The sequence below is a fragment of the Perognathus longimembris genome, chromosome 5 (genome assembly GCF_023159225.1).
Source record: "Perognathus longimembris pacificus isolate PPM17 chromosome 5, ASM2315922v1, whole genome shotgun sequence".
Taxonomy (NCBI): domain Eukaryota; kingdom Metazoa; phylum Chordata; class Mammalia; order Rodentia; family Heteromyidae; genus Perognathus; species Perognathus longimembris.
In genome coordinates, this window is record NC_063165.1 from 9416890 (window position 1) to 9430297 (window position 13408).

General features: G+C 37.2%; 1 protein-coding gene across 1 annotated transcript; it reads left to right on the top strand.

Moving 5' to 3' along the window:
• The first annotated feature begins 880 nt into the window (after nucleotides 1–880).
• LOC125351361 (keratin-associated protein 27-1) lies at nucleotides 881–1498 on the top strand. The gene has a single exon (XM_048346042.1). The coding sequence runs from the start codon at nucleotides 881–883 to the stop codon at nucleotides 1496–1498; it is 618 nt and encodes a 205-aa protein (XP_048201999.1).
• The last annotated feature ends 11910 nt before the right edge of the window (nucleotides 1499–13408 follow it).

Genomic DNA, 13408 nt, shown 5'->3' on the forward strand with positions numbered 1-13408 from the left:
AACAAGGAGAAATATGGAGGAGGAAGATGGACAAAAGTCTGAAATAGACACGTAAATGGGCTTAGACAAAATAAGTTCTGATTTTTGTAGTACATTTTAGTCAGTATAGTAAGTATAGTCTACAATGGTTAATGATATTTTTATGATGTAGTTATAAATATATTTCAAAATAATTAGGAGAGAGCTGAGTTTACCAAGATGTAGAAACAACAAATGTTGGAGATAGAAATACTAACTACTCTGATGTGATCATTACGCATTCCATGTATATATCCAATTCTTACACTGTGATAACTTGATTATTGCTAATTTACCTCATATGTATGTATAAATATCTTGTCAGTTCAAAATTATGACCCCTTTGTGCAATCCTGGCCTAATTAACTAGAGGGCTACTGCCTGAAGAGAGCCCGGCAGCACCCACTACTGACTGAAAACATCTTGAATACCTTATTTCTACATTCTGTCAACCTGGGTTTCTCAGAACTCCAGGGCCGAGTATTTACCAGCTTCCACATACAATCCTTATCCACTAACCATGTGAAGCGTCATGGTGCCTCGCACACAGGATGTGTTGCAATTCACATTTGACCAACCTCACCCATATGAGTCATTTGTAGAGTTCACTTGAAAGCCATTTTGAAGATGCACCATGGACTTGCATCTTTGTTAGGAAGCCATCATCTCCCCATATAACCAAACAAAGTGCTAATGAAATGGCACCCTTCAAATTAGTTGAAGCAATGAGCTGCAAAGGAGTCTTGAGTGAAAGCCAACACCCAGCTTGCTGAGTACTATATAATCTCCCAGCAAAGAATTTAATCTTCAAACCTGGCATGGCAAATCCTTTTGACCCACTTCAATGAAGGGTTTTAGCACTATGCCTCATCGCTACTGCCACTCACTCAGAGGCTTCGGTGAGGCCCCTGCGTTGACTGTCATTGCACATGGCTGTAATCTGGTACATTTTGAAGATGGATTGTTCTTGCCCAGCAGCTGCCATAGTAGAACCTGGCTCTTGGATAACCTTCAAGAAACCTGCAGCCAGACTGGGAGTTACCAACTGACCAGTCACAAACAGGACCAGAACACAGAAGATTCTTGTATGCCAGATTCCTGCTTCTCCAGAGTTGTCCAAACAACTTGCTCCAATCCCAAGGCCGGTGAGAGGACATGCTGTCCATCAGGAAGTCCTCCAGCAGGGATGCACTGTGCTGTTCAGCCCTGCAAGTCAGGAAACCATCAGCAAATGGGGTTTGTTGCCCAGACGTGCCAACCTGCAACCCACGCAGCCAAGTGCTGTCCAGTAAAGACTCCTGTGGGTAAGGTGTGCCAAACTCTCCAGTGCGAATCCAGCCAAATCCAACTTCAGATCCCTGAAGCCAGTTCCTGTAGCCCCTTGGTACATGCTGTACCTGAGGCACAACTCCTGGAATCTTCTAGTACCTATGAACCAGCTTGCTGTGTTACTGGTGGTTTGCAATTGCATAGTAAGTGAAGGGCTTTGTAGAGGATACATCCAATTTGAATTGCTCATGGAGGTGCTGAGGAACTTCAGTTTTCTAAATATAAAATAATTTGTGTATATAATTTCTATTACTTTCTCCAAGGATAAGTGTCTTTTTAGGGGGCTTGGGACTGTTTCTCCTAGCAAGTTGGGGTTTTATAAAAAAAAAAAAAGGATATTAACTGTCATAGGTTTCTTGTACACTAGCCGTTACAAATTAATACATTGCAACCAGGGAATAATGACACAGATCCTTGATATAATTGGGAGTTATTATTTATGGAAATATTTGAATTGTGCTGGTTGACTAATGTATCAATATCCAGCAACCATATATTGTAAGGGTTGAAACAGATCTAGAAGGCTCTGTAGTTCTGTAAACTCAGATAAGGCCAAATCTTAACAGATTGCCATTTGTCAACAGCAGAAACAGGAAGTCTATCCCTGAACATAGCCATTCACTATTCCAATCCAAACATACCCCATGTAAGGAGGAGGTGAGATGCTTTGCTTGAAAAGTAAAATGGAATTTCGAAGTTCACCTCCACAGATTTTAGAGAGAGAGAGTGCTAAGCAGAGGGTTTTCAACAGGCAGCACAGGAATCTTCCTGGCTGTTCTTCTTTCTTTCTTGAATATTTCTTGAATGACTTTTGGATGGGAAAATGTGTTCTTTAAATAAACATTTCATTTTGAACTATAAGCCTAGTTTGTCAAGTGTTTTTTTTTAATTTAACCACAGAAGTGAGTTTTATAGAGTTTCACAGGTTTTTGAATTTGAGCAAAAGTAATACAAATAGTGAAAAATATACATGTTTCCTTACTTATGTAACTATAATCTTTTTCTCTGTACATCACCTTTACAATAAAATAAAATGACAGTTAACAAAACAACAACAACATGGTTCCATGGGCACATTGTATAGAGAAGCGAGGATAAGACACCACTTTGGGGATAATTACCACAAGACAGGACATAATCAATGTGAAAGCTCATAAAAGTATCAAGTCAGAACATGTGAAATGGATTAATTTTACTTTAGGTAGTTTGCATATTTAAAAAACATGATAGGCTGTAGGCATGAGGGCTTTGAAGAGACATTTCCTGGCACTGAATCAATATTGTAGGCCAGGCCTGATTGACTGAACTATGTGATTAGGTGCAATGTCTGATTTTTGGTGGTCCTATGGTTTGAACTTAGGGCTTACTGTTGCTCCCTACCACTGGAGCCACACTCATAATTAATTTTTTTAGTTTATTTTTATCAATAGCATCTCATCTTTTGCCCAGGCCAATGTTCTGCCTCCTATCTTTGCCTCCCCATAGCCAGGATTACAAGTATATACAACCAACCCTGACCCATAGTACAAGTTGCTTTACCACTGTGCACCTCATTGTTTTAACCACATGCTTGAATTAGTCAAGGTAGGACAATGAGAATCTTAAGAAGTTAATAAATTTAGTGTACACATAACAATACTTTATTGTGTTCACTAAGATTTACTATCTAGCTAAATGCAGCCCAGAAAATCAATATAAAGGGGGTATTAAAAGGTATGCAATAGAGTTTATAAAGAAACTCCATTATCCCTGGAAGATTAGAAAAGCTGTTTTACAATGTGGATGTTACACACAGTGTGTTATACTAGAGGAATGACTGAGAAATATAAGCCCTACCTAGCTGATTAGGGCTACCAAGTATCTCTGAAGCTATGACAAAGTTTACAAGACTGATAAACTAGCATTCATTTCTGTGGCTGTGGTGCTGGGAATTCCATGCTTTGTGTCCAGAAGCAGCTGGATGAAGGCCATTTCTGGGTGAGACTGTGAGGGTTTTCTGAGTGGGACTGGCATTTAAATCAGGAAACCCTCTTCAGTCTTTCACAATGTAGTTGGGCATCATGAAACCCATCATGGACATGAATAAAAATTAAAAAGTGGGCAAAGAAGAAATGTGATTCTCTCTCACTTTGAGCCCTCCCACTTGAACTGGGACTCAAACCTTCTACTGTTCTTAGTCTAGAATCTGGACCATCTGCTCCTGTGCTACCCAGGTCTTCACCCTTAACATGGAACTGTATCACTAACGTTCCTGATTCTCCAAGAAATCTATACCTACACAAAGCAGATTGTGACACTTCTTAATCATGATCTGTAACCATGTAATTACGGGGGAAAATACATATTTATGTGAAAAATCAATTCTGTTTTTCTGAATAGCCCTGAGTAACAAATTGTTTTCTATAAAGAGGCTTCATATCTGAATTCTTTAAACCATATATGCTGGTACTAGGTAAAAGGGTGGAATTCCAGTAGCTGGGGGACATCACATTATTTAATCTGAACAAAGGTAACACAGAAAATCACTCCTGAGGCCAACGACATTGACAAAAAACTTTCAGCCATAGCAGGAGTGTCAGAAAAAGCAATATCGATGAAAACAAAGAGAAACATAAGCTTGTGGCAGCTTCTGAGACTTCTAATCCAGCCATGTGAACACAGACACAGTCTATTTACAATGAAGATGGGTGCTAATGAGATCCAAATTGGATTATTTAGGAACAACTTCATTCATTTAGGCCTCAGTGTATAACATGTGCCAGCTTTATATTTGTTCCTTTACTGGGTATAATTTCCAGGCAGAGCTTACTTTGTGGAAAATGGCTACGTTTGGTAGTATGTTGGGTAGCCAGGGAGTGCCAGAAGAGAAGGTCAAGAAAAACAAATTTTACTTTCCATATCTTCTTTGTTCATCACTTTTTTCGGGGTGCTTATAACCACTGTTACATTTGAATTCTGCGTAGAGGTGTATTTTATGGCCTTAAGTAGAAAACACTTTTGATATTTGAAAGAGGAATGGTATGATGCGGTAGGAGATTCAAATGGAAATTTTAGTGACTGTGGAAGAGCATGAAAGTCAGATTGTGAGGGGACTTTGCTTAATTCTGAGTTCTATCAATTATTACCTACACACCCTGGGACAAATTGACATTTTGGAGACTCAGTGCTTTCACTGTAAAATGAAGAAATTGATGCCTGATGCACTAAATGGCTGTGACAACTAAATTATATAATGCCAGCTAAATGTTTAGTGGAGTGATCAACACAGGGCAAGTGTGCAATACATCCAGGTGTCATTTGATACTTCATTTGATTGGACTCTTGGGGTTCAAACTGAGTTATTTTATGATTGACTTTATCAGCTCCAGAGCTGAGTCCCAAAATACCTTTCTTTGCTATGTGAAAACAAGTGAGGAAATATGCAACATAATGTGAAGAGTTCACACGGATCTGACTCCCAGAATAACTCTGAAACAATCGGGGTGGACATACCCTCCAGAGCATTTGTCACAAATCAATGGATGTGTTTGTTCTTGAGAAGAAAGGTTGTTGTAAGGTGTGTGCATGTACCCTAGAATCCACAAGATATGGGTGGCTTTGTTGTATGAAGTTATCCAGGAATTCAAAGGGAATGATGAGGTATAATCAAAGACATTTATTTGCCTATGGAATACTGTGAGATGAGCCATAACAAACAACTTAGTAATTGAATAGTTACTACTTTCCAAACATTTGACCATGTCTTATCATTTTAAACAGTGTTACTTTTTAAATTCCATGGTTTTTGCAGTGAGGATGAAGGTTCAGATAAATTGAGAAATAGAAATAGAGATACATTCATAGAAATGGAGATATATTCATTATACGTTTGTAAAATAGCATTCATTTTGTGTATCTTAATGAGGAACATATACTAACTCGAAGTTATGTGAACTTGAGCACCTGATACCTAGGTGTTTAGGTGATAGGTAGTAAGAACTTTCTACAATACAAAATTTATTTTCTTAATAATAGTGTTTCAGTGTCTATAGCGCTTACTGTCTACCTCATTCCTTCATTCATTTGTTCATTCATTCATTCTTTCTTTCTTTCTTTTTTGGAATGGAGTTTTTCCCTTTGTATTCTAGACTGGCCTGAAACTTACTATTTGATCAGATTTAACTCACATTCATGATACTGCTACTTTAGCTTCTGACATCTGGGATTTTTCTGTATGAATTGCCATATAGATAATCTGATTTGTTTAATTCAAATGAAATTCCTTAAAATTTATTTTGAGCTCAATATAAAGACACTTAATAGGAGATGAGGATAAGACTTTGTTTCACATTATGAGACTCATTGACATCTTTCTTCAAGACAGATCAACTTTTCCCTAGCCTATTTCTTATTTCCATTTTTCCTACTTAATCATTCGGCTTAATTATTTCAGCTAGAGTATTTTCCATGTTCTTCCACTTGTACTCAAAATGATAATTTATTGAAAAAGCAGGAAAGAAATTATACATAAAACAAGAACACTATACTTCTTTAAGCAACTAATAATTCACAATTCTCTGTTTTCAGAGATATTGCCTTTATAAAGAATAAAATATATTAAAGGAAGATATAGTAAATAAATATATATAGTAGGTATATAGTAAATATAGTAAAAGTATAAGGCTAACTTGAAAGCAAAACCTTTCTGTGGTTGCTTAGTTGTAAATAATTTGCCTGATTTTTTAAAATATAACTTTCTCTAGCTTTGTGGAGACAACTTTATGAATGAAATGGAGAGTATTGTCCCTTGGAGCCCAAAGGCAAAACCAATGTTGTTGCCGTCACATGTGAGAACACAAAGATCTCAAGAGTGAATATTTTTAAAGAGTAGAGCTAAGTTCTATTCTTCCATTACTGGATGTGGTATTGCTTCAAATTTACTCCTGCCAGAACTCAGGGCTTACTAATTGATAAAGAGAAGAGAAGACCAATAAAGTCACAGGTCAGATGAGCTCCCCTTCTACATTGTGTGGACTGCCTTGTTGCTATTATTTTGCAGGAAGGTGCATGCTACTTACTTAAGTGCACTGTGCCCAGTGAAACACCACAAATGAAATGTCCCTTTCCTCTACTCCATATACTTTGTAAAACATGAATGGGAGAATCCGATGTCTCGTCTTACTTCTCCCTGGCCATGAGCTAAACATTAGCTCTCTCTATGTTCGGAAACAGATGAAACACTCCAAATTGAAATTTACCAAACCAGATACCTTTCATAGACTTCATTTTAAGATTAAATTAGACTACAGGAAAGCATGAAATAAATGCATTTAACTTTTAGCCCAAGTGATATTTCACACAAGTTGTAATACACTGTGCCTATGGACTGATCAGATTTACAGTAGTCCACAGTAAAGGTGTGTCATGATTAGAGCTATGTTTCTCAATGGGTTAAAGTTAGAGTATTCAATACTGTTGAAAGAAAGATATATTTCTGAGAAAATAGAAATAGCAATCAGGGTAGCTTTCATTTTTTCACAGCTATTGTGGCTCAGCAGCTTAAACTGGGCCTACCCTCTGTCACATGTCCCTGGGGCTATGGCTGATGCTGGTTGGTCCCCTGGCGTCTGGTTTAATTTCCTGCCATGAATGACTGCAGCGATCAAAGCATTGATCTTGAGACAAGTCCTGGAGAAACTCCTAATATGAGGCTAGTGCTCTGGGGCCTTGAGGCTGCAAATGGAATGCTGGGCAATCAAAAAACAAAAAAACATAAAACCAAAACAGAACCAATATTCTGCACTCTGAGCTATTGAGCTATCCTCAGAGGACAAATACCAGCCCAAGCTGTGCTTTGCTCTATGAGAGGTCAAATCAAAATGAAGGGGCCCCCCCATGCCTTCTTCAAGGTACACAGCAAAATGCCACTGGCCTATACAGCCATGAAAAGACCAGTTGATCATTTTTGCATGGCTCTTTTTTCTGTGGCCACAATTTTTTAATCCTAATTACAATTTCATAGAATCATAATTATGTCTAGATATGCGAGAGATCTTTAATGAGCTTCCCTTATTTTGTAGTTGAGCAGTACACCTGCTGATATTACTCACACAATTATATTCAGCTAATGACCAGCAGGGGCAAGAATGGAACTCAGGCCTTCCGACTCTTACTCCAGTGCCTCATTTGCCACACCTGAAAATGTCCTTCATCAAAAGTCATTTAAAAAAAATCTTTAAGTACACTAAGAACAATAATCTTTAATGATCCCTGTGTGTACGTTAAAAGCTGAATATAACACACAAACTCCTTTATTAGATCATAAATGTGGCTCTATCTTAAATAGATATGCTAGCTGTAATAAAAATTTATGCATCCACAGAATTTTAATTTTTTTTTGGTGTTTCTGGGATTTGAATTTAGGGCTTTAGTTTTGTTATGCAAATGTTTATTATTTGAGACAAACTTTGGCCCGTTTTCCTCTGGTTAATTTTGAAATAGAGTTCTTCCTTTTCTTGCCCAGACCAACATGGATTGTGATTCTCCAAGTTATGCTTCTTACAGTAGCTGGGTAGACAAGCAAGTGCTACAGCTCCCACCAATTGAGATGGAATCTAGAATCCTTCTATTTTGATACTGTCCTTATTCCATGATACTCCCAAGCTGCACCTGCAAAGTGGGAAGATTACAGGCATAAACCAACCACACTAGGGTGGAATATCACTTAATAGAGGTTTAAATGGTTTCTCCAAATGCAAAGTTTATTGGGTGGCAAGAAAAGGTCCCTTTAGATAGAAGAGGTACTTTTCTCCCAATGATAAATAGTCATGTTCCCTGACATCTAAATAATCGGATAACACTCACTATTGTTTCTGAAACAATCAGAATAAAGCCTGCTCTGATGCCAATAGTCATTGCTAAAACTTTCTGAAAGCTACCAGAGAGACGGGGAGAAATAGCATTCAGTATGTGAGTGTACTTTATCTATGATCTAAACTAAGGTCATCGTGTCTTTTGGTAATTTGCTCAGCTGAAAACTACATCTGTCAGTTCCCCAGGGGTTATTTACATGCTTCTACCCTCTTCTCTAATAATTCCTTCCTCCAAGTGAGCCTCAGAAGTGCCCTCTGCCAAGCCAGGCCCAGCCATGGCAGAGAATACTGCTCCCCGAGTGATAGCCAAGAAATGCCTGGGAACCCAGCCACTTGCCAACCAACAATGTGGCTCGTCCCGACCTTGTGGGTTTTGCTCCTGATCATTTCTCTTTTGATCCTTCCACTTACCAATGTCCACTCACCATGTTGGACTGCTTCTTGTGGGATCTCCAAGTCTCAGAGAGGTCACCTTTGGGTTGCATCTTGTCTCACTACGGTTGGGAGTTAGCAGCTGCTGACCCCTAGTGGACTGCCTGGTCCCCTCAGGCATTGAGCTACTCAGCCACCAGCATTTGCCTTAACTTCCCTATCTAACAATTCAATATATTTTGAGAAATCCTTCATAGTTATCCTAAAGAAAATCTCTGATCATTTCTACATGGCATAGTTGGAGGCTGGGCTGAAAATGAAAGTGGCTGTATTTGTTTAAAAGAAAAAAGAAACCTGACCAACTCTTCTATTTCTCTATTACTCAGCTTTTGGACTCTTAACTAAACCTTGGTTCACATCTGTTCCTGTTCATTCAGGTTTAATGCCTTTTAAGGCTTTAAGATGTGTTTTCAATTGGCAACAGATTTCTTTATCTGATAATCACTTTAATTAATCTCTTCTTTTCCTTGCTACATAAATGACCCATCATTATTTCAATGTTACAATGACTATTGTATTGCTTCCCCAAATCTCTGCTCTGTCTTAAATACTTGTCAAAAAAGCAGACTTATTAACATGATGGCAGTACAGTGCCATAATTTCAACTAGAAAATGGCAGTCTGTGGGAAAGGTCATTGAGAATGGCGAAAAGTCAGACATTTTCATTTATTTGCGTGCTAACAATTTAACTTGTCACAGTTCCTAAATGCTAGCAGCTGACATGAGACACCTAGGTCAGAGTCAAAAACAGTTATTATTCATGATAAGAGTAGAAGCCAGAGTGTCAGCATTTCTATCAGTTCCCCAAATTCTGATCCTCACGGGGTGAAGTGACACATCGTATAGTCAGTGGATTGTTTTTCGTGACACCTATCTGAGCTTAGGAAACCTGAATCATGGATACAATAATGTACGAGAAGTATGCCTGGCATTTGGCCCAGAGAGAGGGAATTCTAGTTTTATTTTCCCAAGATGCTTTGCTGTGCAAACAAGATTGACAAGATAATCCAGACCAAAATGAATCAGTGAATCTGCTCTAAAGACACACACAATGCAACAACCTCCCAAGGATGGTTTTCCCAACAGCATTGATGCTGCCATTGGGCTTCATTTATTCAATAATGTGCATGAGTAAACGCTCATAGCCTTAGTGATGTTTGTGTCTAATTCAAAGTAATACCAATTTAGGATTTTATACTTTCAATGTTAAAAGATCATTTGATAATCTTATTTTGTCAATCTTATTTGTTAATGTAATCTAAGTACGTTTTACTTCTCTGTAGGAAAATGGCCCTACATTCTCACAGAATGGTCTCCACTCCTCTGGACAAAACTTATTATTTTGTAAAATACTGAAGATGAGAATTATATATCTCTCTTTTTCACTTTCTAACATGAAAAAAATGACATATAAAAATGTGGCCATCCACATTCAGATATTTCAGTGTTCATGAACTTCCTTAAATATAAGAAGAAGATGTTTTGAAGACATAATCCAAAAAAACAAATGGGAACATTTTTAACATGAGAAAACTTGCAGGCAAGGAAAAGATCACTCAACTGAGAAAAATATTATTCTATCGTTACCCAGGTATGACTTGTGGTAGAGCCCAGGGTGAAGTCCTGAGTCGTTGAGATGACAACATTTCCACCGTGAAAGATTGATTCCCTGGCCTGAAAAGGGCTATAAAATAATGTGAGAGGAAGCAAATGTTTTAGCCAACCAAGGCTTCCATGAAGATCATAAGACCTATTCCATCTAGCAAGACAAAGAGTGAGAACCTAACTCTGTGGGATCATCTCTAGATTTCAGTAATATAGAAGAGTTACTGATACAGTGTTTGGACCTAATGCTCTACTTAAAAGTATTAAAAAAAAATTCTACATCATAAAATGGCATTTCCAGCCAGTCACTGTTGGCTCACACCTGTAATCCTAGCTACTCAGGAGGCTGAGATTTGAGGATCACAGTTTGATGCCAGCTAGGAAGAAAAGTCCCGTTGACACTCTTATCTCCAATTAACCATTCAAAAACTGGAGGTGGTGTTGTGACTCAAGTGTTAGAGTGCTAGCTTTGAGTACAAAGAGGCTCAGAGACAGTGCCCAGACTCTAAGTTCAGGCCTCACAATCAACCACAAAAAATCATATTTCCAGTTGCCAAATCTCTCTTTGAAGTTCCTATTGTACCTACACAGTTTAGACCATGAAGAAGCCAGAAGAGCTGATGCTGCTATTCCAGGAAATAACTGAACTAACATTGTGACTGGAAAGGTGAGCTCGGTTTTCCTCCAAGGCTATAAAATAAGCTTAGTAGGAAAACTCAGGATTTTGATGACAAACTGGGTATTATACATTTCACTGAAAAAAAATCTCTTAAAACACAGAAGACAATGATAGATTGTAGTACATAAAACTGAGGGCTATGATTTAAACATATATATATATATATATCATCATATAATGAACAGATTAGAAACAACAAGAAAATCTGAATCTAATCAATTTTCTCTAGCATCCATTCAACATCATATATATCGATTGACATGAAAGCCGTCATTCAAATGTGTGAAATGTTTGAGATAAAGTAATAGAAAATCAAATTATGAGCAGAAAGCAATGCCATACAGACTTTACCTTTACCATTTGAATGAGTACAAAGCAATTGTTATGATGGGCACTTTGAACAATACAAACCCAGGTAAGACTTTATCTTCAACACAATTAATTACTACTCATCAGAAATAGGTTAAGATTGAATCAAACATAAAGCATTAAATAGTCACTATACTAAGAGATGTTTAAAGTGATAAATAATCCAAATGAAGGATACATTACATCTTGTTATCAGAAATCAATGTCATCTTGCAGAAATTATGTTTGACCTGGTTATCAGAATACAGAACAGAATATGGATAAGCATAGGTGCAGAGTAAAAGAGTATACAAAAGAGCTAAGTGGGAAGCATCAATGTAATTAAACATTTACTGATGATGGTAAGGAGAGTACCTTGGTGTTCCACAAAAGAAAATCTGAAGAACTCATGCTTAGAAATGCAGGTTGTTACCTAATCAATAACTGTGATTGAGGGCTGGGAATATGGCCTAGTAGCAAGAATGCTTGCCTCGTACACATGAAGCCCTGGGTTTGATTCCCCAGTGCCACATATATAGAAAACAGCCAGAAGTGGCGCTGTGGCTCAAGTGGCAGAGGGCTAGCCTGGAGCAAAAAGAAGCCAGGGACAGTGCTCAGGCCCTGAGTCCAAGGCCCAGGACTGGCAAAAAAAAAAACAAAAAACCAAATTGTAAATAACTGTGACTGACAAATGTAAGTTTGACTGTTCTGTAGGCAATTGGCAGATATTTAAGATAACTATGACCAAGTGAGATATATTACTGGAAATTTACCATTAATCGCAACTCAGGGAATATAATAAAGATATAGAAACAACAAGAGTAAAGACACAACAGAGTTAAGGCAAAAAGTAAAAACCTACATTGGCTATGGAGAATTCATCATTGATGATCTCTAAGATAAAAAATTAAAACATGGGTGAGAATAGAAGCTAGAATTTTAAAAAATGAATGAAAAAAGGAGAAAAACTGTAAGTCATTAGTAGGTTTTGGAAAGACAATAAATCTTGTAAATTTTTTTCTCCATAGATACTATTGTAACTGTCCATATCACAAGTTTTCTCATATGAACACTTAAAATAGTAAAACTTGCTTTCCAGACTTTTAAGGATAAAATAAAATCACTCGTGTTGTTGAGAAGCATAACACAAGATATACCACAGAGCAGGAACCAAATGAACCCTGATTTCTCCTTATTCTCATGCCTTCTTTTCATAGAAAACATTTGTGTGCACATACACTTAGTCTATGCTTATACATACACAGATATATATATATATACACATACATATGCACACACTATATTGCTGATCTAATGACACAGGCATTACGTTCTTGCTTATATTAGAGAAGAACAAATGTCAAGAGCATCAACACACAGATTTGATAAGCAGTCAACTAACTATGGCTGTACCTATTACTGAGGCTATTTAGCTGATGCAGTCAGGATTGCATAAGAAGACTCGTCTAGTTTGTGTACAGAACCCATCAGGTGATGAGCTTCTCAATCAGGTCAGATAAATCATCAAGGACAGTGACCTCTGACCTAAAATTCTGAGACAACATATCTTACCACAGGACATTGGAAATGTTCCATTTTATTTCCATATTTATATACTCCCTTGTTGGTAAAAAAAAAAAAAAAAGACCTATATCACCCTACAGAGAAGCCAAGCTTCTATTTCAGATTATCTATATGCTTGGAGAGAGAGAGACTTCATAATTGTAACCAAAAATTAAAATAAAAGAAAATGTTATCATTTAAGTTGAATTTTTAAACACAGGGAGAGAGATTTAGATTCAGTAATGACTTTAAACTCTCATTAAAGAACTAATTATGCCACTATATGAGGAGCACAGTGAGTTGGTTAAAGCTAACCACAACTATGCATTTAAAGTAATTTTTTGAAGAAATGAATGTTCCCAAATAGCTGTTAAATGACTCAAACTCTGGAAAACTCTTCATTTTCATTCTGTTGTTATTATCTATGGAAATCAGTTTATAAACTCCTGCTTGGGATGATGTCAGAATTAATATAGGAAGCAAGATATATCTATGTCTTAATCAATACATCCTACTTTTTAAACGATCATTTTACTTTTCAGCCATATCAATAACTCATATCCCTGTACTAGATCTGCAAAGT